The sequence below is a fragment of the Larus michahellis genome, chromosome 3, assembly GCF_964199755.1.
Source record: "Larus michahellis chromosome 3, bLarMic1.1, whole genome shotgun sequence".
NCBI classification, from domain to species: domain Eukaryota; kingdom Metazoa; phylum Chordata; class Aves; order Charadriiformes; family Laridae; genus Larus; species Larus michahellis.
In genome coordinates, this window is record NC_133898.1 from 32,367,612 (window position 1) to 32,391,150 (window position 23,539).

At 39.3% G+C, this 23,539-nt stretch overlaps 1 protein-coding gene across 7 annotated transcripts in view; it reads left to right on the forward strand.

The window, feature by feature from the left end:
- MTA3 (metastasis associated 1 family member 3) overlaps positions 1-17,940 on the forward strand; it is a 157,091-nt gene extending 139,151 nt beyond the window's left edge. For 4 of the 7 annotated variants that reach the window (XM_074579559.1, XM_074579565.1, XM_074579562.1 and 1 more), the window contains one exon: positions 15,882-17,940. In XM_074579559.1, coding sequence (XP_074435660.1) covers positions 15,882-16,017 — 136 coding nt within the window. In that variant the 3' untranslated portion in view covers positions 16,018-17,940. Of the gene's footprint in view, positions 1-2,832; positions 2,861-15,881 lie in introns of all 7 variants that reach the window. The other 3 variants (XM_074579560.1, XM_074579563.1, XM_074579564.1) reach the window with 3 other exon arrangements.
- The last annotated feature ends 5,599 nt before the right edge of the window (positions 17,941-23,539 follow it).

Consider the following 23,539-nt stretch of genomic DNA (forward strand, 5'->3'; position numbering starts at 1 on the left):
CTTCACTGTGCACATTGTAAAAAATGTTGTCTATATATCTAGTCTAAATCTACCCTCTTTTAGTTAAAAGCCATTACCCCTTGTCCTATCACAACAGGCACTACTAAAAAGTTTGTCCCCTTCTTTCTTATAAGTCCCCTTTAAGTACTGAAAGGCTGCTATAAGGTCTCCCTGGAGCCTTCTCTTCTCCAGGCTGAACAACTCCAACTCTCTCAGCCTGTCTTCATAGGAGAGGTGCTCCAGCCCTTGGATCATCTTCATGGCCCTCCTCTGGACCCACTCCAACAGGTCCATGTCCTTCTTATATTGGAGGCTCCAGAGCTGGACACAGTACTCCAGGTGGGGTCTCACCAGAGTGGAGGGGCAGAATCTCCTCCCTCGACCTGCTGGCCACGCTTCTTTTGGCGCAGCCCAGGATACAGTTGTCCTTCTGGGCTGCAAGCCACATTGCCGGCTCATGTCCGGCTTTTCACCCACCGGTACCCCCAAGCCCTTCTCCTCAGGGCCGCTCTCAATCTCTTCATCCCCCAGCCTGTATTGATACCGGGGGTTGCCCCAACACATGCTAATTACGGCAAAAGGAAAAATATTTTCCAGTATAATTACAGCCTGCAAAAGGGAAACTATTTTTCAGAATAATGTTTTGTTTGCAGCAGTCCACAACAATTTTCATTTCTCTGTCCTAAAACATTTTTGTTTGTGGAGTGAGGTTCAAGATGCATGTTTCTATAAAACGTAAAGAGTCTAGAAGGTAAATTTTCTCAGACATTTAGCTAAAAAAATTATACTACGATAGTTGGTTGAGGAAAAAACATGTTATATTGCTGCTAAACTAAATAAGATGACAGTGTATTTCATGCTAGCCAAGCCAAAGATGCAAAACATGAGCATTCTAAATTTTATTATATATCAATAGACAAGATGAATATATGTATTTATGCCTATAGCTCCAATTTGGAAGGTATTTTAAAAGAAATTATTATCATCTGAATAAGCACCAATCATATTTCTGTAAAGTTAAATATCATATAGCTAATTGCTGACTGATTCCAGATATTTGCAGTGATGAATGAGTAGGGAGCTAAATATTCAGAGCAGTGAAAATAATTGTAGAAATTCTACATCATCTAAGCTTTCCAAGGTAACCCTTGGAGTTACCCTAGAATTTTAGGGCAGTGTCCTTCACTCTGCACTCAGACCACAGTTCAGCAGTGCCAGCAGGTACACTTAAAATTTAGTGTGAGCATATGTATCATTGAAACAAAAAGACTGGAGTTTGCATCTGAAGTTCAACATATTTTAGGTGCTGCTCTGCTCTTCAGAGTAGAATGGGGATGTACGTTGTATCAGTTGTAATGTGCATCCTCATACATCTCAGCTTTTTTTTTTTAAAGTTGTAGCTATTTGAATGCAGTTTTCTCCCCTGTTGTATATCAGTATCTGCACATCTGGGGCACATTCCCAGCATAATTCCCATTTGTATTCGCCTCTCTCCAAGCCCTGAGGCCTCTGCAAAGCTGGGCTGCGTATTGGCACGGTGCTGAGCCCCAGTCATTACAGCCCCTGGCCAGTCTGGGGAAGGGACAGAGTGAGTTTGCATCTGCCTACGTATTAGTGCCATGAATGAATCACCTGTATGAATTTTTTGATTGATCTATATCTATATGTTCAGTGAATTTCGCCAATAAATATAGAGGCTCCCAGTTTTGCTATTTCGTCTGTAGTGAGAAGCTGCATTTCTCCATTCAGAAACCTTCCTTGTGCCTGTGTGAGTCCAGCTCAGTTGGGGTTTCCACACCTCTGTCCAGTCACAGGCTCACAGCAGGGATTAATCTAGGTAGAAAACCAGGTGACAGTTCAAGAACACTTTCTTTTACATTACATCGTAATTTTATGTTGATCTTGCTGGATTTAACATTTTTGTATTTTTTCTTTATTCTTACCCATTTTGAATGAAAAAGGAATTCTTATTCCTTACTGCGAAATAACTTGCTCAAGATTTTACTCTAAAGTGCAAATCTGTTTACACAATTCATTGAAAAATGACTCTTTAAAGGGCCTTACATTTATCACTGCTCACCAGGGGAGTCTCCTTATTTCTTTTTAATACACTTAGGTATTAGCTGCTAGGATTCTCCTAGCACTAAGTGCATGCTTTAGGATCAAGCAGAAGTCTCATAACTATAAAAGGATTTTATTCAGGACATCGTACTAGATCACCTTTGCTATAAGGAAGCTTCCTGGGTTTTATTCCCCTTTTGTTGACAGCTGTGATGTGGATTCTATTGTAGGCCCTGCTAGAGGTTAATGCAGAAAGTGACTATATTGTGTGAAATTCAGTTCTTTATACTGAATCACCATTCTGGGAGTTTAATTATAATTGAAAAAATGGGACAGTTCGTATTACAGGCTCCAGAAGTTTAATAAAAATGTAATATATCAGCTCAATATCTGTTGAGATATATAAGACATAATCATAATCTGCGAGTAAAATTAGCAATATAGCTGTTGGATGTCAAGGGAAATGTATCTGTTGATTAAAACTTTTCTTACCAATTCTAGGTATGCAGTGTGCATACAGTTCCTATACATAGTCTCTGTCCCCAACAGAATGCACGTGCATGCTAATGATCGTACTTGTATAGGGACAGATAAAACACTGTGTGGAAAGTGAAATATTTTTTTTTCAGCATTTGCATTATAAGAAATGTGTGGAAATGTTTGGCTGAATGGGTTATAGCAGCAGATTCCATATGCTTTCCCTTCACGGGCCAAAAAGCATATTTGCATATAGAACTGCAGTTGAATGACTCGATGCTTGTTTCCTTTCAGTGCTGAAGCAGTTAGAAACCTTCTCACGGTAAGTGCAACTCCATTGGGAATGAGTTAACTGCAAGTGCTAAAATTAGAACGTGATCTTTAGCTGTTCCCAGTAGACATTGCTTCCTTTTTGCTGATAAAATGATTTGAGAGGCATCCCTGTGGCAGCATTATATAGGCAATTTTCATATTCTTCACTTTATGTTTTTCCTCCAAAAGGAAAAGCTTCCCTTGATTTGTTCAGGTACTACATAAGGATGTCACAATTGCTGTGATAATTACCTGATACCACTCATTTTTATTTATGCATGTCTCATAGCACACACAAAAAGCTGAAAATCAAAGTTGCATGTTGAGAAAGATGAGAATGTGAGGCTGACTACCAGCTTCAGCAAAATATTGGGTCTTGCCTTGCCATCAGTGGTCTGGTTCTCTGGCAGAAGTCGGAGGGAGTAACGCTGGTGCTCACAGCCCTTCCAGCTCCTCCATATGCCGCTAGCATCCTCTGCACTGTAGCTTTATCAGTGTAAACTCTAACCTGTGCTTTTAAAAGCGAACTGAAAACTCAGATGAACCAAACTCTTCTAAGTATCACCAATATTAAGAGCTGGGAATGACCTGCCCTTGGCCCTTCTCCCTCCCACATGCATTTTAATCGATGCTTAGACAAGGTCAGGCACGGTGTTTGAGTTACCACTTGTACGACGTCGCTGGGAGAAAAGGGAAAAGTGGAGGAGTAAGTCTCCAGTGCCCGGGATTTGATTTACAGTGTTCAGGTGAGGGTCTAGATCAAAGTCAAGAGTTCCAGTGCTAACTGCTGTGCTCCTTCTTCCTCTTCACATGTGCAATTCATATCACAGAAATGGTCATAGGTACGTTTATTCTTTTTTTTTTTTTTTTCAGTTGTCCCCAACTATGCAGAAAAATTTGTGCACCAAAAAAAGTATTTTTAATATACACTCAGGGGTGACCTCTGCTTTTCATAAAGATGAGGCAGTTTGATTTGAAGTGGGATCCTGGTTTTGAACTTCACCACACTTGGATCCGGAGCGTAGTGTATTTTCATTTCTTACCTGCGTGGCACTGTGGCCATTAGACCCTGACCCCGACCCTGTAAGTGACTGCATGAAGATGCCTGGCTGAACCCTTGGAACATCAGCTGCAAGCCTGAGTATGTGCTACATCAGCTACTACCCTCTAACCAAAAAATCAGCCTCTAAGGATGTAATTTTCTGGTTCCTTTACTTCTGCTGTATTATATAGTTGTCATACATCTTGAAAAGCAGGGATTACAGAATATATCCCTCAGATTTATGTCTAATCCTCGTTGATAGGATTGCAAATATCTTATTGATTGGCCGCAGCGGAGTATAGGCGAGCTGAAAACCATTTCCCATCACTGTGACAATACCGCATGCGGGGAATTTGGGAACTGTCCTTGCTGCAATTCAGGAGCCATCCTACTTGGCTGGCTACTGCTCAAAGTTCTTATCTACTCATGAGAGTGAAAACCATAGTCTAATATGTGAGCTATCATTTTGACCTTATTTAACGTTGACTGTTGATGAATGCTACGCATTGTTCACACCTTATAAATCATACTTCTTCCCTGAGCTATAGCTAAGGTACTGTGGTACAGAATCGCAACCAGCCATATAGAAACTAGATCATAATCTCTTGCTATTTGTTTCTCATTGAGCAGCTTTCATGGACCTACGGATATTTTCTTTCACTATTTATCTACATGAGTTTTTCCTCTGGCTCCTTTTACAGCACCTAAGTCAAAGTAACACTACTGTGATAATGCCAAAGTTTGTTTTTAAAAGCAGAATCATTCCATGAAGCCAAAATCAACTAATTTGAAGAATGTGAATTATTTATTTTTTTAACTTCTAAAAGGCAAAATAGATATATACATGGAAAACATGTACGTAACAAAACCCAAAGTTCAGTGTAAGTTGTGCCATTAGTTAGAGCTGGTAGGTTTGAAGAGTGTATGATATTAAGAGTTTTGCTTTATCAGTCTTCAGAACAAATGAAATACAACCATTCTGGTTTGGAGCTATGTATTCATCTTCTCACAGTTTAAGATGAAGTTTCAGTGACATTGTAGTAAGCTACTTACTCTGTTTAAAGCTACATGGCAAGGGAAGGATGTTGCAGTGGTTGGAGTGCTTACCTAGGACTTGGGAAAACGTGATTCAGTTCCCTTCTCCCTCACAGACTTCCCATGAGACCTCAAGCAGGTGTTTTAAGTCCGTATCTCCAAGCATTTCGATGCCTAACTCCCCATACCAAAATAAACAAGGTGCCTAAATACTTTCTTTGTTGAAGATTTGGAGGCAATTGTCTAGGTACCCTCTGTTCATTCCCTGAAGAATCAGATGAAGAGTACTTTATTCTTTCACAGGGCTGTTGTACACGGAGCAGGTCAGAAGCCTTACAGGGGATCTTCTTTCAGAGAAAACTTTTTACCTTTATTGGTAATAAAATCTCATGGAAATGCCATCTAGAGGAGTCCAGAAGCTGCTGACTGAAACTGGGTGATGTGTTAGCTTCAGAGGTGTCTCCACTGATTAGCAGGTGAAAATTAATTAGTGCACAGCTTTGGTCATGACGGCAGGGAGACAAAAGCTAAGAACAGATGGTTGTAAACGACCTAGTTACTGCTGCCTGAAAAGTCACACCGTTGGATCTTGTAAAATGATCTTTTCTGATCCCACCCTGTTGTGAGCAGAAACTCAAATATGCCTCCTCTCTATGGCGGCTTAGACACCAAAGTATATTTTGCAATTGCGTCTTAGGTAGGAGCTTGAATGTGGTTAATTGACATGACTCAGCTAAAGAGCAGTGACACATTTAGAGGTGTTATTCAGCCACTTGCAATCTTCTCCGCTCCCTTTGACGAAAGTGATTTCACATTCAGGCAGTAGCTGCAGAAGTAGCCAGAGCATTTTATATTTGGGAAGAGAAATATAATTTCTGAAATGAGACTTTTTGCACAATTTTATCATCTTAGGAAACTTGGGGGAAGAAAAAAGAAGAACTTAAATGAAACACAGGGAAGATAATGAGCGCGTTAAGGATTGTCTTAAAACACAGATGTTAGTGGAGAAGCTCCTGTATAAGTACTTAACTTTTCCATAAACCTCCCTCACTTTCTTAGACCTTCCAGACCCAATTCAGCAAAGCTCTTAAATGCATGCGAGTCCCACTGGGGGCGGTCCGTCAGCTAGTCATCACGTAGTCAGTAATACACCTTCTGTGTCAGATGTTAAATTGGGACGTCATGCAATTCTCTTAACCTGTTTTCTTACAGTTCTGGACAAATTTTGAATTTCCTGCAGTATGGTTGGCTATTTCAAAAAGTTTGCCTTAGGAAGCTGTCTTTTGTGTTTGCGCAGAGGATTTGATGTAGCTGAACCCAATCCTCTTTACAGGATGTTTTAACTGAAGGTCTTCGGGCTTAACTTTTTGTTAGCTTGCTGCTCAGCTTTTTCCTAAATCCACATCCCCCGTGGGGATGTTTCATCTTGTAATATTTGGTCGTCTTCTATTGTGAGAGTTAAAACCAATTTGGTTTTGAACAAGAAGAAATTTTTCTGTGAAGAAGCATCTTTGTATGGGAAGCCAATTTCTCTTTTGAAGTCTTGGGAAACATACAAAATAACAATAGGAATGCTAACTTGTCAGACCAGCACAGTCTTCTGCATATTTAAGTATCAAAGAGAAGATAAAGACAAGATTAATTATACAATTGCTACCTATAGCAAGGCTAGAGTAACGTCTACTCTCACCGTTCCTGTGTCTAAACCACAGATGTTTATCACATTAAATCTTAGCTATTAGTGATTGCAATCCTCAAACACTGCACAATATCAGTCTTAAGAGATCTTTTCCCCTTTTTACAATTTCTGTGCCATGTGAGCAATACTAATTAGTAGAAGCTGGACACTGGGTTAAGAATTATTACATCTGAAGGCAGAGAAATACACAACAATAATGTGCATGTAGATATGGAAACTAGGTAAGTCCTGTGGTGAACACACTGATGCTAAAGTTAAATAGCAAAGAAGATAAAACTGCACTGTGGTGAATATGTTCAAAAATACAGTCAGTGATCCTCACAGTCTTAAAATTCACACAGAACTGCCCGCCAACTTTCATTTATAAGTTGTCCTGTATTGGATTCTTCATTTCATATCACAGATAGAGGACTTAATTCTGAGCTAGTCTATATTTCAGTGTACAGTGTATGTATTTAATCATTTCCTTATTATTTTCCTCTGATAGTTTTTTTTTTTTTGGGGGGGGGGGTTGGGTGGGGTTTTTGGGGGGTTTTTTTGGTTTGTTTTTTTTTTTTTTTTAGTTTATTAAGATCTTTTACATGCATCACCCTCTGGCATTAATGTAAATAAGGCTGTGGAAAAGGAAATATTAGTTGGTCTCTTTTTGTGAAAAAGCTTGCATAAGTAACTACATAGGCATTTTAAATGTAAAATACTGAGGAGAACATAATGACTGTGGCTGTGAAAGCCAATCACAGAGATAACTATCAGTTCTTGTCAAACACCTAAGGAGAAATGGCTGGCTGTTTTCCTTACTTGTGCTATGGATAGAGGCTAAAATATTTACCTCACAAAATACAATAAGTATTGATCTCATGGAAAAAGCACGGATCTGCACTTTAAAATTCCTAAATTGCCTCTGTTGCTTGATGTGAGACACCAGACAACTAATTTAACCTCCGAGTATCTCCACCTTTTTGTCTGTGAACTGAAATAATATTGATGTATACCTACTCTTAAGGATGCCGTGCAGTTTTTCAAGCAGTCCAGCAAGCACTATGAGATACTGACATGAAAAGTGCTGGCCATTAGAGTGGAGAGAAGGATGAGTGGCCAAAAATTAGTTTGAATAGACCTTTGGTAACACGAATATTTAAAAAAAAAAAATATCCAATCTTTGAAATGAAGCTGACCTTAGAAATTAGCATCAAATCATTCTGTGTCAAAGCTTTCCTCTGTTGATGCCACAGTACAGATTTCTAATCCCTATTCCGCATTGGAGCTTCTGTGTGTAGACTAAGGGGTGATTATGGAGGAGATTGATGGTGTGGAGCCAAGCCCCAGGGAATGGTTTTGTGAGGGAACTTTTGCTTTCCAACTGTTTCTGGTAAGGCTGATGAATTTTGATTTTTCAATCCTTGCTTAATAGCAAGTGGCCAGAATGCCAAGAAGCTCCTCCAAATATACTCTATTGGTACATATATCATTCCAGGAAAAGTCTACACATAATTGATAAAGAGGAAAAATATTGTCAACTTTTTTGAGCAGGTAATGTTATAAGCTGTAATACTGTAAACACAGTGTCCAGGGCAAAAACCTCAGATTAAACCTACCCTGAAGTAATCGAACAAGGTAAGAAAAGACAGACACAAAAATACTAATAAAAAACCATACAAAAAGTTTTGTATTGAAGCAGTTCTCCTAATAAATAAAATACTAAAGTAGTTAAGATGGGCTATTTAAAAGTGCGTCAAAGTTGGAATCAGCCACAAAAGTAAATGATCTTTTTCCCCTATGGAGCATTTGTATGTACCCCATAGGTATGTACCCCAAGGCCAGAAACATAAGTTGTACATTCTCAAAATTTTTGTCATCTTAAATTCTGGGAAAATGGTGGAATTGAGAATTAATATGCAAGATGTTCAGGGAGTAGTTGAAAGCAACATTGCGTTCCACTCTTAGCCAGCTCTAAAGCATCTTCTCTCCATTTTTTTGCCTGTCTCAGGAAAAAAATATATGCTGCCATGTGGGTAATAGTTTCATCTAATAACATGTGATGTTTAATCAATACACAGAGTGGCCATCCTTCTGCAGAATAATTAGATGGTAATGAAAATTCCTTTTGGCAGAGTATAAAGTTTACGTAGTTTAGGAATTCCCCCGCACCCTGCTGATATAGTTAGGAAGAATAAAGGAGTTGTTTTGAGATCTTCTGGCATTTGTGCCTATGAGCTGTAGAAGGTTTTCCAGCTCCTTGGATTCCCAGGGTGCCTACGTATTGACAAATCTGCAGTGACCTTGTGTGTGTTCATGGGTAGGAGAGCTTAAGCAACTCTTTCTTTATCAGAGCAGGCTTCATGCCTTACAGCCTCTGAAGTCGATGGTAACTGTGGAGAGGTTAATGAATTTCAGATAAGGTGCAGAGCAGCTGTCCCATAGCTCAGGTTACAGGTCTCTTGAAGCCTGAGCCGTTGTTTTGTTTTAAGGAGTATGAATAATTTACTTTTTACCCATTCCATTGAGCTGCCTTTTCTAAGACTTATCAGTTCTAATCCATTCTACGAAGCTGGATGCTGTGGTGAAATGCCATGAATCCAAAGACAGGCCTTTCTCCCCTCTTCAAGGGGGAAACTGCCTGAGGAACACGGCTCTGTGCATGCCTCTGCCGTAGCCGCTGCTGTGTGGTGTGTAACAGGAGATACTGTCCCTGCTGCGTTAACAAAGCTCCACCCAAGAAGCAGGGCAAGTCACAGAATCACAGAATAGATGGGTTGGAAGGGAACTTAAAGTTCATCTAGTCCAACCCCCCTGCAATGAGCAGGGACATCTTCAACTAGATCAGGTTGCTCAGTCCTGAGCTATGTGATCCATGTTGATCTCTGTGGTGTCCATCATTCCTACCAACCAGATCAAAGATTTTTTTTTATTTTTTTTTAAACTGTGCCTACCTCAACTCGCTCTGGTAGGGCCTCTGTGCTGCTGGCTTCCGTAAGAAGTCAGCATTGGACCGAAATTGATATGTAATTGTTCTTGTCCTAGCCATCTGCCGTAGGTAACCTTAGTCTCCTGGTGGTAAGTACCAAGCTCACAGATGAACTGGGAGGGTAATTTCATTGCTGATTATTAACATTTAGACATCATGATGACTGCTGTGTGACAGCACCTATTTATAATGGTTCTTAAGAGTTAAAAGTTTTTCTCAGTTCCAGCATTCAACTGAAAAAAAAGAATAGTAACGCTGAGAATAAGACTTTGGGCTTCTTTAATTCCTTCTCTCCTAGCATCTTAAATCACTTTAAAAATATTAATGAAATATTCCATTTTCAGGGGAAATGAAAGCATGGAAAAGTATGTTAAATGAGGTGATTTGCCAAAAGCTATGCCAGTTGTTTGCAGTAAAACAGGATATAAATCATTTCAATAGTGGGTAAGATTCCTGTTGTTCCAGACACTCTAAAAATGCTCACGAAGAGATGGTTTCTGCTCCAAGGAGATATTGATCCAAGCAGGTTTTATATCAGCAGCAGGTAGAAAGAGACAGAGAGTTGGCTTGTGCCATGCAACAGATCAGGCATGACACAGTTGTAGAAGACTGTGCTTTAAGCACGCGACCTGGTTTTTTCCTGCCAGTAAAGAAAATGCTCAAAATCCATTATTTATTGTGTTATATATATACATAGTAGCTATAAGCTGTTTCTCTGAAACACAAAACATCAGAGAAGCCCTCAAGGTGGTGCAATCCTTGAAAATGCTATATTAAGCTGCTTAGGAAGATCTGACACCATATCATAGAATCATAGGGCTGGAAGGGACCTCTGGAGATCATCTAGTCCAACCCCCCTGCCAGAGCAGGGTCACCTAGAGCAGGTTGCACAGGAACGCGTCCAGGCAGGTTTTGAAATTACCGTAATTTGTAACTGGTGTGTCTATATATCATTGTTCATAGAGAACAGTTTTGCTCCATAAATATTGATGCCAAATTGGAAGATGAACACCAGCAAAAGAAAACATTTCCTTGCTAGGAGGAGAAAAATAAGACAAGCTCTTAAAACATTTAAATGATGTTGGCATGTCTACAGCAGCACCTCTTTAATCTTACAAAGGTTGTACCACTCTATCTGCCATCTGTATGAGTTTTATAATGCAACTAAGTGGCTCATGGCAACTGCTTTCTGGTTGCCCAATGCTTATTAGAGCACTTGCAATTTGTTTTATAAATGAACGTTTCACAAAGGAGCTTATTTTTTAAAGGCATATCAGTGTCAACTCACTTCTGCCTTCCAAATATATTTCTCCTACTTTCTGTCATTTTGAGGTTAGATTGAAACTTTAATGGAATATGGGTAAGCTTTAGCCTCAAAGTGCTGAGGGAAAAAAAAAAAAATGTCAAAACCAGCAAGCCAAATAGACAGTTAAATAAAATACTTCTCATTTCCACAAAGGTAGAAATGTAGAAGTGCTGTGAGTGATTCAGTCTCCCTGTAACCTGTCAGGTTTCTAAGGATCTGTGCCTACAGCTTCATCCCAGTTAAATTCTCTTTGAGCAGACTCAGCATTGCACACGTTTTGGCCTTTCACTTTGTTGAAAAGCCTGTTGAAATTAATAGAAAGCCTATCAGCCTCCTAATACAGTGCCCCCTCTTGTAATTTAATCCACTGAATAGGTACAGTGTACCTCTGGATACAAGGAGCCCTCAGAGAAATGAGTGATAATGAGGTCTAATAATCCCCAGGGAATGATGGTTATTTTTTAAATTGTTGTTTTTGCTCACTGGCCTTGAGCTTGCACTGAAAATTTACATTGCCCTGGAGCAGCAGCAGCTTTGTGAATCTTTGTCTAGAAGACTTTTTTTTTTTTAGTTTATTTTTTCCTCTCTGAATGTGTTGATGGTTAGACTGATTGCAAGTTTCCCATAAAACTTGTGGCAGAATGCAAAATCCTGCCTTGCTGCAGTTAATGTCTAAAATTCCACCTTCTTCCAGGGTTGGCAGTAGTTTGTGCACCTGGCACCTTTAAGTTGCTGTTTATAATTGGCAAGTCATACCAGAATACTTCACCCCAATCTAGAGATTAGGTGGAATTTCAGCTGTGATTGTGCAGGGAATCGGCTCTCTTACACCTGCTGCTGACCTGCGCATATTCCTTGTGCTACCAGCAACGATTGGGTAATAATAAACAGCACTAGGACTTTGTATATAAGGAGGTTGCTCAAATGGCATCAGTCTAAGAAAGACTCAGGCAAAAATATCAAACCAATTTAGCTAGAGCATGAAACAAAATATTATGCCCTTCAGCTTAAAACTCTGTAGCCAGGTTTGTATTAGGTCCTTAATATATTTTTAGTGGAAACAGAGCATCAAAAGCACTTCTGGACCTTGGTATTTAAGAATTATGGACATATCAAACGTGTGTGTGTTGGGGGTGATTCCGCTTCATAGGAAAGTTTTTCTTTCTCTTCACTTTCAAAACAAGTTTTGTCATCAGCTAAAATTTCAGCGGGCCTTTCCATGCAATTAATTTCCCTCCCAGTAAAAACTTCTGCCATAACTGGAATTTATTTAGTATTACTTCTTCAGTACTGTTGGTGTAGCTGAATAGACCAAAGACACTCTAGTCATCACAACTCTGAGCCTAATGCAGAGGAGGCAAGACTGATGCTCGACAGTTTATAGATAGAAGCAGTAACAGACAGATGCACCCGATATCAACAGAGCTAAAGCAAGTAATGCCTTTAACTCCTAGTAGAAAAGGCTTGAAAAACACATTCTTGACTAACATCAACTGAAGGTCAACTTTCTTTATTTTATTCAAGTTTAAAAATTGCTGCTGTCTTAATGCGTGGCATAATTAGAGCAGGGAACTTTGAGTCAGCTTTTACAAATAACAAATTTTGTTACCAGCTATCCTATTTCTGAGAAATCTGGACATAACAGATTATATAGGATTGTGCTTAAACTTCACCAGATGGTTAGTTACAAGGAATTCACTTGGATCCTGAGAAAGGGTTGGTTCATTGAAATGCTTTGCCTGATTAAATTTAAGCGTGGCATAAATGCCCTATACAGCCTATTATTTCTACCCAGTAGGTTCCAGTCCGTGTATAAAACTAATAAAGAGAAGATAGGTCTTAATAGTATGTGGCACTTATGTACCTGTCCCTATTTCCCTGCGTAGGTGCCAGGGATCTTACGTACCTTTGTCTGCAGTTACTAATTGAAGTATCATGCAGACATAAAGAATTTGTCTTATTCCTGCATTAGCAGCAGTGCATCACATTTGACATAAAAATGAGCACAGCGGGCTTTATATACCCATCACCTATTAAAAGTTTGATTCATTCTCATACCTTTGGTCTCAGGAGGACTAGAAATACACTGCAAAGGCTTTAAAATACTTTTTAATTCGCGTTTCAAATGAAGCCTGTAATGCGTATTTCAAGCACTAGTACAAATGTCCAAGGAAAAAGCAGGGGAAAATGGCAATTACTCTTTTCATAGCAACTGCAAAGGACGTTATCAATGCTACCAATATTAAAGCCATTTACTTGCCATCACCAAATAAAAGCTTTATGTAATTAAAACATATGGCTGGTATTAACTGAAAAAGGGACAGGAAATTGAACGTTAAAGGTGATTCTGCCCTTAATTCCCTGTGTCGTTGAGGGAGGGAGGAGAGTGTGTTGAGGTGCTTGGAGTGAAAGGGCGAGCCACAACCTTATCTTTGAATTTCCTGCCTTTCATCAGCTACTATTACAACCTGCATGTCTAAGTGTTAATAAAAAAAACAACTCTGAAGCATTATAAAACCTGATCAGTGCCTCTCAAAAAGCTTGACTGTGTTTACATGCTAAATTCCTCAGTTCCCTCCATCCTCTATACTTTTTGCAGTAAAAAGAACAGTTTTGGCGTTTAGCAAAATGATTGTTTAAATAATACGTTTAATGAAGTCAGTGGAAATTTCCATCCTTCCAATTTTATTTTTGTAAGGCTATATCCCAGAAAGCTAATTTCTGGAAGCATTTTTCACCATCCTGTTTAAATAGAAGTGCTGGTTTGTCTTTTTAGAGTGCATAACAGATTAGTTCTTCTGACAGTCTATATAGAGCTACTTCCATTTATACTAAGTGAAGAGTTGACTTTTTGTGGTTTGCTTGATGTCATGCTGACGACTCCTCCTTTTTTGTTCTGCCTTTTTTCATGCTAGCTTCGAAACCATATTTAATGAGAATAACTACATCTTTTGACTTTACTGTCCTTATATGATCACAAATTATGATCACAAATTGTAATCACAGATACTTTACTGTCCTTACACTTAGTGTCAGCTGCAAATTGCTTTCATTAGTAGGAATTTCTTGGCAGTTTATGAAGTTACCATATTAAAAATTCAAAAGGGCAAACTATCATCTAACATTTTTGGAAACCACGGGCTTCTCAAATGCTTAATGACCACATTCATTCCCTAAATAAATACAAAGTTTTGCAAACAAATATATCTAAAGGGATTTGTTTCTGTAAGCTTTTGCTGGAATGAACCCCGTTAATAATCAGTGTGGGTAACACCTATTGTCTATTCATATCAATTTACAAAACCTAGCCGTCTTACTATTTTAGAAATAGTGTTTCTACCAGTCTCAGGTTACATTTTTATGATTTTACCATTCTGAAAGGTATGCAATATTTTTTCAATCAGTTGGATATCTTTTTAGGACTAATTTAAGATGACCGTGTAAAGTAAGTACTCAAACAGTAAGTCTGTGTCTCTGTGGGATTATGTGAAAAGCCTAAACTTAACTTTCTGGCGATTAATTTCCTTTTCATTTGCCGTGCTTATTACTGAATGATGCTAAATCTTAATTTGGCATTCCAGGTCATGAGATGCTGATGATATCCTGCTTTCAGGCAGCCAAAATGAATAGTTCCCTCCACCTTTTAAATACATTAACCAAAACAGATGTGGTTTTCGGGCTCCCTGTAACCTCTAGGAACACAGTGTATTCTCATGATTTTTAGCTTTTGGTTTTATCTTCGATTATATTCTCTTCTGTTGTCCAGTTATTCGTCTGGAAACTTACATTCCCGGGGAATACTCAACCAGTAACTAAATACGTGTTTGAAAAATAATATGCAAATTATCATATGAGTATTCAATATAATTTATTTTAAGCTGATCCTGTATTTTCAATGTCATGTGTCACCATTTTTCAGTTTCAGAATTAGCAGCCCATTAAGATGAAAGGGACAAATCCCTTCTTGAGTTACCATCTCAAAGCCTTGATGCAGGTAGGCACATTGTCGCCCTGTAGTTTGTAGTCAGGCCACATTTTCAGCTTGGAAAGTTTGTATTAAAAAGCCTGGTCTCATTTAGTGTTGGAGGCCCCAGTTTGCTTTAATTCATTTCCATAAGCTCAAAATCTCTGTAATTTATAAAACTACCTAAATCAAAGCTGGGACTCTGGACTTGAGTGAATTCAGAAAATAGGTAATTTTCCACTAACATCTAATGTTCAGGACTCTGGCAGTGAAGGTGGTTCTTGACATACTCTGTGTGTATCATTTCTGTGTTTTCTGATACCCTGCCCTGGATACACTCGGCATTGTGGTTACTGATTTGTAATAGTAGAGAGACAGAGCAGTTGGAACATAAGAAAGCTTTTTGTTTCAGAATTAACTATCCTTGAATGTATAAGACTACAACACAAACAACGTGGCTACCTGTAGTTAATACGTTTGATTTATCATACAAAAGTCTAAAATTAAAGTGAATTTACTGCACCTGAAAGGCAGTAGTACAAAGAGCCCAGAGATTCAGCTCATCCTTAATCTGCAGAATTGATACAGTGCAAATAATAATTGCTCCCAGTCCTTCACTTTTACAGAGGTAACACATTCACTCGGCTGCTAATCAGGTTTATTCTTCTATGGTCCTTCATTCGTGTATTGATATCACGTATGAGGATTCACCATTCGAGCATTCTGGCACAAGATTTCCTATAATTAAATGTTATTATCCAGATATTGTCTAACACCAACTCACTTTTCACTGAAAAATTATTAGTTACTAGTTGGAGACAACTGTGAATCATCAGTTGATGGACAGGGCTCACTCTTGTTGACTGCAAGTCTCTTTTCCATGAACTAGCCGTCCTGCTCTGGTAAGAGTATTTGTTATGTTTGTTACTGGCTCTTGAGCAGTCTTCTGTTAAAGACTGAGATTTATCTCTTCTGTTGTCTCTCTCTTCTTTCCCTCCTTTCCTCCTTCCCTCCTTACAGAAAAATCCGTAAGAAGTTCACCAGATCACAGCTGAAAAGAGCTTCCAGAACACCTTGTTCTCCAATCATTGCAAAGATAAAGTCTCTCATGAACAATAGGCAGGCACGAACAGAGCCAGGAACTATCATGCACTGAAGATATAACAGCATCAGCACCATAATCATGTCAGAATCATGTTTACTTGTGAATGCAGATACAACAGGAGACCACATCTTCGAGACAGAAGCACTGTATGGACAGATTGTGGCTGGGTTCTGTGTTCTGGGTAGGATCCAACAGCAGCCCTTGTTTTCCCTCGTCTCTGCAAGGGATACTTCTGGTTCACTGTGCAGGCCTATCGCAGATTGTCCTGCCATTCCCTCCATTCCCAGTCATCAGTGTTGGCTGGTCAGGGAGGGACTGTTTGCACTGGCCACACCGAAGGAGTATGGATGCAGAGTCCACCCACCACATATGTCTATGCTTCTAGTGGCTTGATATAAAAATATGCAGCTTTCAAAACTGTTGCAGTGTCATTAAAGTGGGATTTAGCCTTGAGGGGCTTGCATTTTCAAAAACAGCTGCGAACTTTGGGTGTTCGTACTTTTCAGTATTGGCTTGAGTCACTTTGGATTTGATTTTCTAAACTGCTGAGCATCCAGACCCTGAAATGAGGACAAGGAGTTGTTTAGCAGTTCTGAATCTTAGACTAATTAGGAAGTGCCCATAATTAGTGGCCAATTTTCAAAATGCCGGCCACATTAGCTTTGATTAAAATCCTGGAAAGTATTATGTGTGACAGTGAACATCCAGCTGGACTAGTTGCATGTGTAGGAACTGGTCCCATTGTCTATATATTTGCAAGCATTCACCTATTTCTTTGGGTATTTTTTGCATTTCTTGAAGCCTATTCTGAATAGTGAAAACCAGCAAAACGCCATTCCCAGGAAAAATAATGAAGAAATACAGTATTTCCTATTAGAAATGTCTCTCCACAAAATAATTTCTACATTTTGGTATGTCTGGATAAAAAGATGTCTTGCAGAATGCTTTGAAGTTCATAATTGTAAGGCTGCAGGTGGATACTTACCATGGAGAGATGATGTGCCTTTTGAAACTACTTGTAGGAAACTGTCCGTCCCTCTGAAAGTGGGAATGGCAACAGAGGCAGGTCTTTTTTCTACTCAGGTACTTACAGGTGAACAATCTCTGCCCTACTTTGAAATCAAGAGGCAACCAGTGTGTAGCACTGCTGTGTAAACCTAGTTGGGATATGTTAATTATCTGAGGCAAGTTGTGTCCTTCAATACGTTTGTTTTCCATCTGGCTTTTTAAGAGGTAGTCAGACAGTCATAGTAAGCTGAGATGAACTTGAAGACTTTTTTTCCTGTCTCTTTACTAAGTGGCTCTAACAATATAGTATAGATGTGAGGTTTTCATCCAGTTGTGGATGTGCACTCAGCTCTGTGGTTAGAAAGACAAAGATGTAAGTGGTGTCTCACACTTCTGGGTGATTCCCCAAAAATTATTTCCCCCTCATGCGATTTATGGTTTCAGCCTGAAAGAGAATCTGTGGTCTCAGCCTATAACTAGCCATACTCTCTGTGTAGGATTTTGGGCTCTTGAGACTTGATCTCAGATGCTGCTTCAAAAAAGAAAGCACCTTGACCTCCTGAAGGGACTTCCTGATGATTTTCTGGAGTGATGGATCCAGGTCTTGTCCACTGTCCTTCACCAGCAAGAAAAGGGTGAATATGAAGGAGAGATTTTGACATGAAGTGCTCCTAGTACCCTGAGCACCCTAGTGAATGTCACTGATTTGGACTCAATTGGAGAAGACCTGGGATTCATCTGCTTACGGATCTTTCCAGTAGCCGCTGAAGTGTGCAGCCCTAGGAGTTTTCTTCTAGCCACATGATATGCTTTTCCTCACAACAGGAGGGCTTTTCATCAGTTAACTGAACGGAGACAACCTATGCTTATTAGTAAGAATTGCCTTTATTAACTAGGACATACGGAAACACCTTCTGTGTAATAGCTTCCTCACCCATTAAAATAAAGAAAACATGATTATTCAGCAATCTGTTTGACTGAAAGTATGAAAAACATGAACAGAAAGAGCTTTGTCTCCCTCAGGCATCAGTGAAATCATACACAGCAGACTCATTTTCAAAGTGTCATTAGCTGTAAGGTGGTGGATTTTTTACTCTGCCTTATTAAGCTTGTACTCAAATTATTTCTTTTAGTCAGTGTGCTATGGTGTCTAGCCAGTATTTTGTAAAATCTCTGTGTGTTTCTGCTTTTGACAAAAGTGGTATCTGTAACAGTCTGATGTGAAGTCATTTTTTCTTCTTTCCCTCTGAGGAGAGAGAGATTGGTAACACGACTCCCTGTTACACAGCCAGCTGCCTGATACCCTTATCTTTTGCATCACGTGGCCAAGGTAAGGAAGAATCCTTTGCAGCTTCAAGCTGAGGTGCTTCATCTGGATAGACTGGAAACAGCGCTGTGCCCCCCCCCGCCTGGCAGAGTCATTTCACAGGTTGCAATAGCCGACCCTCGGGGTGGGTAAGGCACGGAGGAGACTGTTTGCTGGAATAACTTCTGCTCCGTCTTTAAGCTGTTTCGCATGCAGCTGCACAGAGACTTTCCCTCCCCGAAAATGCTCACAGTGCGCAGAGAAACTGCACGCCATGTATTGCACCTTTCTCTTTACCTGCTCTCTCTCTGTCTTACCTTTCCTACAAGATGTTCTCCAGAGATGGATACAGGATTTGCCTGTGAATTTCAACCAAAAGCGTTGATGGAAGATTAGCTGAAGACATGTTCCTGCTAGGTTTTGGCATAAAGATTTAATTTTTTGTAGAAACTGTGACACTCCTCACCACAATGTCACACAGTTCCGTGCTTTTTGTTGAGTTAAAGATTTTTCCACTGACTGTGAGCAAAGATGACACATTCCTGTGTAAACTGTTACAGCGTATCCACGGCAAATCAGAGCTCAGTACTGTTTTTATCAAGCTTCCCAAGATAGTTATTTAAAAACTAGCTAACATTTATCAGTCGTCAACAATGACATTGAGTATAAACATAAGCCTCAGAAGCAAGGACAAGAAGTTTGGTACTTACCATGGTTGTGAGCTAGAGAATCTTGGCAGCATCAGAACTGCATTTGCAATATGATTTATTTTCCTGTTGGCTAAATAAGAAATCTATCTGAAAATCTGCCTCTCCTCTTACAAATATGGGGCTAGAAATCCATGCAAAATGCACAATCTTTTTTTTTGTCCAGAGCTCTCACATAAAAAGTAGGAAGATTGTTTTAATGTTTAAAATGTCTATGTTGCTGATTTCAACTATATAGCTGTTCTGCTCTCTTGAAATATTTGTGTGTTGTTTTCAGATTATTTTTAAAGGCCACTACTTAGTGATGGAAGCTTTGGTTTTGTAGGATGGGAAAATGAGGTTTTGAAATATTGAGACTGCTTGAAATGTGTTGGTGATATGAGAAAAAACAACATCTTTTAAACCAGTGTTTTGATTAAGGGCAAATACAGCCTTCATTTCTGCAGTCCAAACCTTGCAGCATGTTATGAAAAACTGGGTATTGAAACTGAAATGAAGAACAAACAAGCAGTAGAAGCGGTGAAATGGAATCTGCACTTACAGAACGTACACTTTTTATTACTCTAAAGTAAGATATATTTTTTTTTAATAAATATAATTTCAACACAGGTACTTTCCTAATTATGAAGGCTTAAATAAAATGGAATGGCTGCACAGTAGTTTCTGATATAGTCACAGCATAACATGCCACAGCCTTGTGCAGAGAACAATTATAGTCTTTCAGAAATATTATATTGCAAAGTGCGATATAGTAGACACAATGTCTTTATGTATGTGTACTGCTATGGTAATGGAAGTGTTAGAATCCTCTGGAAATTTCAGCAAAATAATATTCATTTTTCATTTTCTCTTGAAGGTCCTTTATATAAACCTGTGTCTTCATAAGCCAGAGTGGGTGTCAAGAGATCTGAGTTTATATAACTGCACAGTGGAATTTTTTGGAGTAAGTCAGGACTTTTTTATTCAAATGTTGCATGTTGAGGGAGGAAGCCTAATTTTGGAATACATGGGTTTTGGGTAAGAGTTTTGAGGTTGTACTATATAGTGATCAACAAATTTGCAGAATATGCTCCTGTTGCTCATAAAGATTTAACAGTTGGTATTGAAATACAGTATTGATTAAATAAAAAAGAGAATCATTAAAGAGCTGTCTGTTTAAAATTCTCTTATTTAGACTAAAAGTAAATTTCTCAAGGGAAATTTGGTAAAACTGGGAAGTTCAATGTTGAGTGTTTGAGGATGTGAAGCACCTTAGAATGAAACATAGTACTATTTGATTTGCATTAAAGTGTCTTTGTGTACAAACCTTGTGACTCGTGGCCCTTTTTGCAGGAAACTGAATTTCTGCATCGACACCGTCATCCTATTTTACAGTAGCCTATTGAATAATCAAGAGACTGAAAATTAAGCTGAGCTGTTTGCAGTGCACTAAAGGCACAAGTAGTTGAAATGGGAATGAGGAAAAGAGACTCCAAAGTCAGGGACAGAGAGACATGAGGTATTGGTCATTGCAGTGGAACATTAGAAAACTTCCTAGGATTGAACTGAAATCCAGGCAGAAGGACTCAGTCTACAAAAAATACTAGAAGTTTCAGGGTATTGCAGTCTCCAGGGCATTGGCCCATCTAAACTTTGCAGGTCGGTATTACTGTCAAACACTTCTTGTGTCGTTGATTTGGTAGCACCTAGAACTGGTGGCTTCTGTATGAATATGGAACATAATCTGAAGTGTTTTCCCCAAATAAATTGGATGTTTTTTCCAGAGAAGGAGAATCATACAAAAGCCTTCTGAACAGAAGTAATGGCTTCTACTTCACAGGTTTGTTCAAGGCAACTCTTTCCATCTCCTAATTCCCCCATCTGTCTTGGATAAAGCAGGATTTATGTGGATCCATGCTACGTGGTCCACACAGTAACTTTTGTTTCAAGGGTGTGCATTAGAATGAATTATCTTTTCTTCCCTGCCCCTAGAGAGACCTGTGCAGACTGCAGGTAGCAAAACTCAAGTTCTTCTGTGGTGTTTGGATTTATTTGGCAAGATGAGTTACCTTTACTAGTCCTTCTGGGTGAGTTGCATTGGTATCAAGGAGGGGATAATCTCTGGTAGCAGTCCTTTGCTGGGAGAACTGAGGAAAGGGGGATCTCTTTAACCAGGCTTCCAAGGAATCTCATTGAAAAAGGAGGAGGTCCAAGACGCTCATCCCTTCCAAAGTACGACTGTAAAGCCTTTCCCTTGTCTAGTTGAAACATGTACTTGAGGGACCATTTTAGCCTCTTAATTCTTTACGTCACTGTAAAGGTACATATGTAAAGATCATACATACAAAGGTTTAGCAATGAAAGGACACATACTTAATTTTTTTTTCTTTCACTTGCACTAGCAGTCAGAAAAAAAAGACAAATATTAAGAAAAAAAAAGGCTGTGTTGTCTACTTGAAAGCAGAAATGATTGGAGAGGGCATTTTACTAGGAGCTGAGTTCTTTTTTCGTACTTGGTATATGCAGAACTTTCATAAAACACTGTAAATACAGAATACATTTTCTGTGGGACTGGTTTGACACCATGATGCTTTTCCATGAAGTCAGATGCACTATGGCTGTTTTATACAATAGGGAACTAGCAGGTGAGTGACTGTTACCATTTCAACTTAATGTAAAAGCCCTACGTGGGCTTTAGGACCCTTTTAGCCACTTGTTACCACTGTGGCAAGACCAAATGTTCTTCAAATATATATTATTTGTATATATATTAAATGTATGTTCCTTACAGGCAAAGCAGAGGGATCTTTATGGAAATTAAAAATCTTTATTGCTCATTTAAATGATGATAAAACTCAGATGCCAGGCCAAAGCACTGTCTGTGGCCAATGATTTTTGAGATACACACTCAAATCAAAGTCCGCTTTGTGTAGCTGGGATGTTCCTTAAGCACAACAGTTGGCACTGATATTATATGATGAAGACATTTGTTTTTAAGTGGCTTAATAGCATCTTGTAAGGAACAAAATATCCTGCAGGAAATAAATCTTTGTACTGCTTTGGGCAATAGAATGGTAGGAAAAGGATTAGAGCCAAATTTCGACGCTGATTCTCTTCCTACCAAGTTAGCAATTCATGTCTGTAGAATTTCCTCCCCAAAGGTAAGCCCCAGTGAGCCTGTACAAACTTTTGTTTGTAGGGGTTTTTCCCCTGCTTGCTAGCTATGTTATTACTTTGGAGATTTGCTCCTTGGTAATCTGAATCAATAGTTTCATTAATGTGGAGGACGCAGTTCATATCACCTTTGAGGTAAAAGTGGCTCTTTCTCTAGTTTCTTCTGCTTAGGCACATAAAAAACCATTCTGAATAATAATAGCAAAAAAGGAACTTCACGAGGATTTCTGTGAAGCTAAGAAGTAAGGAAAGAGTCTACAACTTTAAACTAGAATGACAGCAGAACAGGACACTGAACATGATTTTCTGTTGTCACATGGGACAACTGTCCATGACTGAAGGATCACTCTTTCAAGCAGTCCTTTCCATACCAGTTCTCTGGACGCTGCACTTGCTTTTGCTGTATTCATGAAACTCCTCCATTTGTGCTGTTTTCTCTGCCCATGGGTCACATATTGGAAAAAGTAACTACTCATACTTCAAGTTTTCAGTAAGATAAGTTATTGGGGCAGATGCAATGGAAATTTAGAGACTATAATATTGATGAATGTCTCCAGGTTTATTTTCCTTCCTTCATTTAGATGGGTACTTAAAACCTGTGTCATTTATTTCTCAGAGTCTAAATTTTTCTGCATTCAATAAAAAAGCAGAAACAAAGTAGACTCTTTCCCAAAAAAAGTATCCAGAGTTTGGGAGCACTGCTCCGTGCAGGGAAATGAATTGATTTGGCAGGAGAGCAGTCCAGATTTCCATTAGGATTTTAATCTCTTTTCAGACAGTGAATCTAAGAAGAGTTACACTGAATGCCTTTGATCCTTAGGATATGCATTTAATCCATAATCCACAAGGTACTTGTGTTGCACGTTCTGCTTGCAGGAGCCTGACTGTATCCTTGCTGTTTGTTAATCCTGCCTCATTGTTTATTTTCCCTATTAGTTACAGTAAGCGCAGTATCGATTGGCCTTTCCAAGCAGACTAGCCTCCATCCTGCAATTTGTACAAGCAGAGTCAAGGCACGGTTAAATATTTTTTATGGTCTCTGCTTGCTTTCCTGCTTCTTGTACATGTTCAGAAGAAAGGAGAGCTTCCCTTCCCGGTGTGTGGGGGTTTGGCTCAGTTGCTGCTGAATGCCTGGGAGAGGGAAAGGTGGGATCACTGCTGACTGTCCCTTCGCACAGACTCCGTACTGGGCACTACAGACCCCTGCGATGCTTCTTATTCTTAAATTGTAAGTATGGGGACAGCCTGTCTGACTGGTGCTGCTGTCACCCCTAGCACAATAGTGTCTGGTTCGGTGGCTAAAGCAGCCTTCGTGGCACTGCTGCAGTTTGGAGTGTAATAAATGGTTCAGAGTGGCTGAGCCCTCTGGAGATGCTCCCATTCCACTGCTGCACAACTG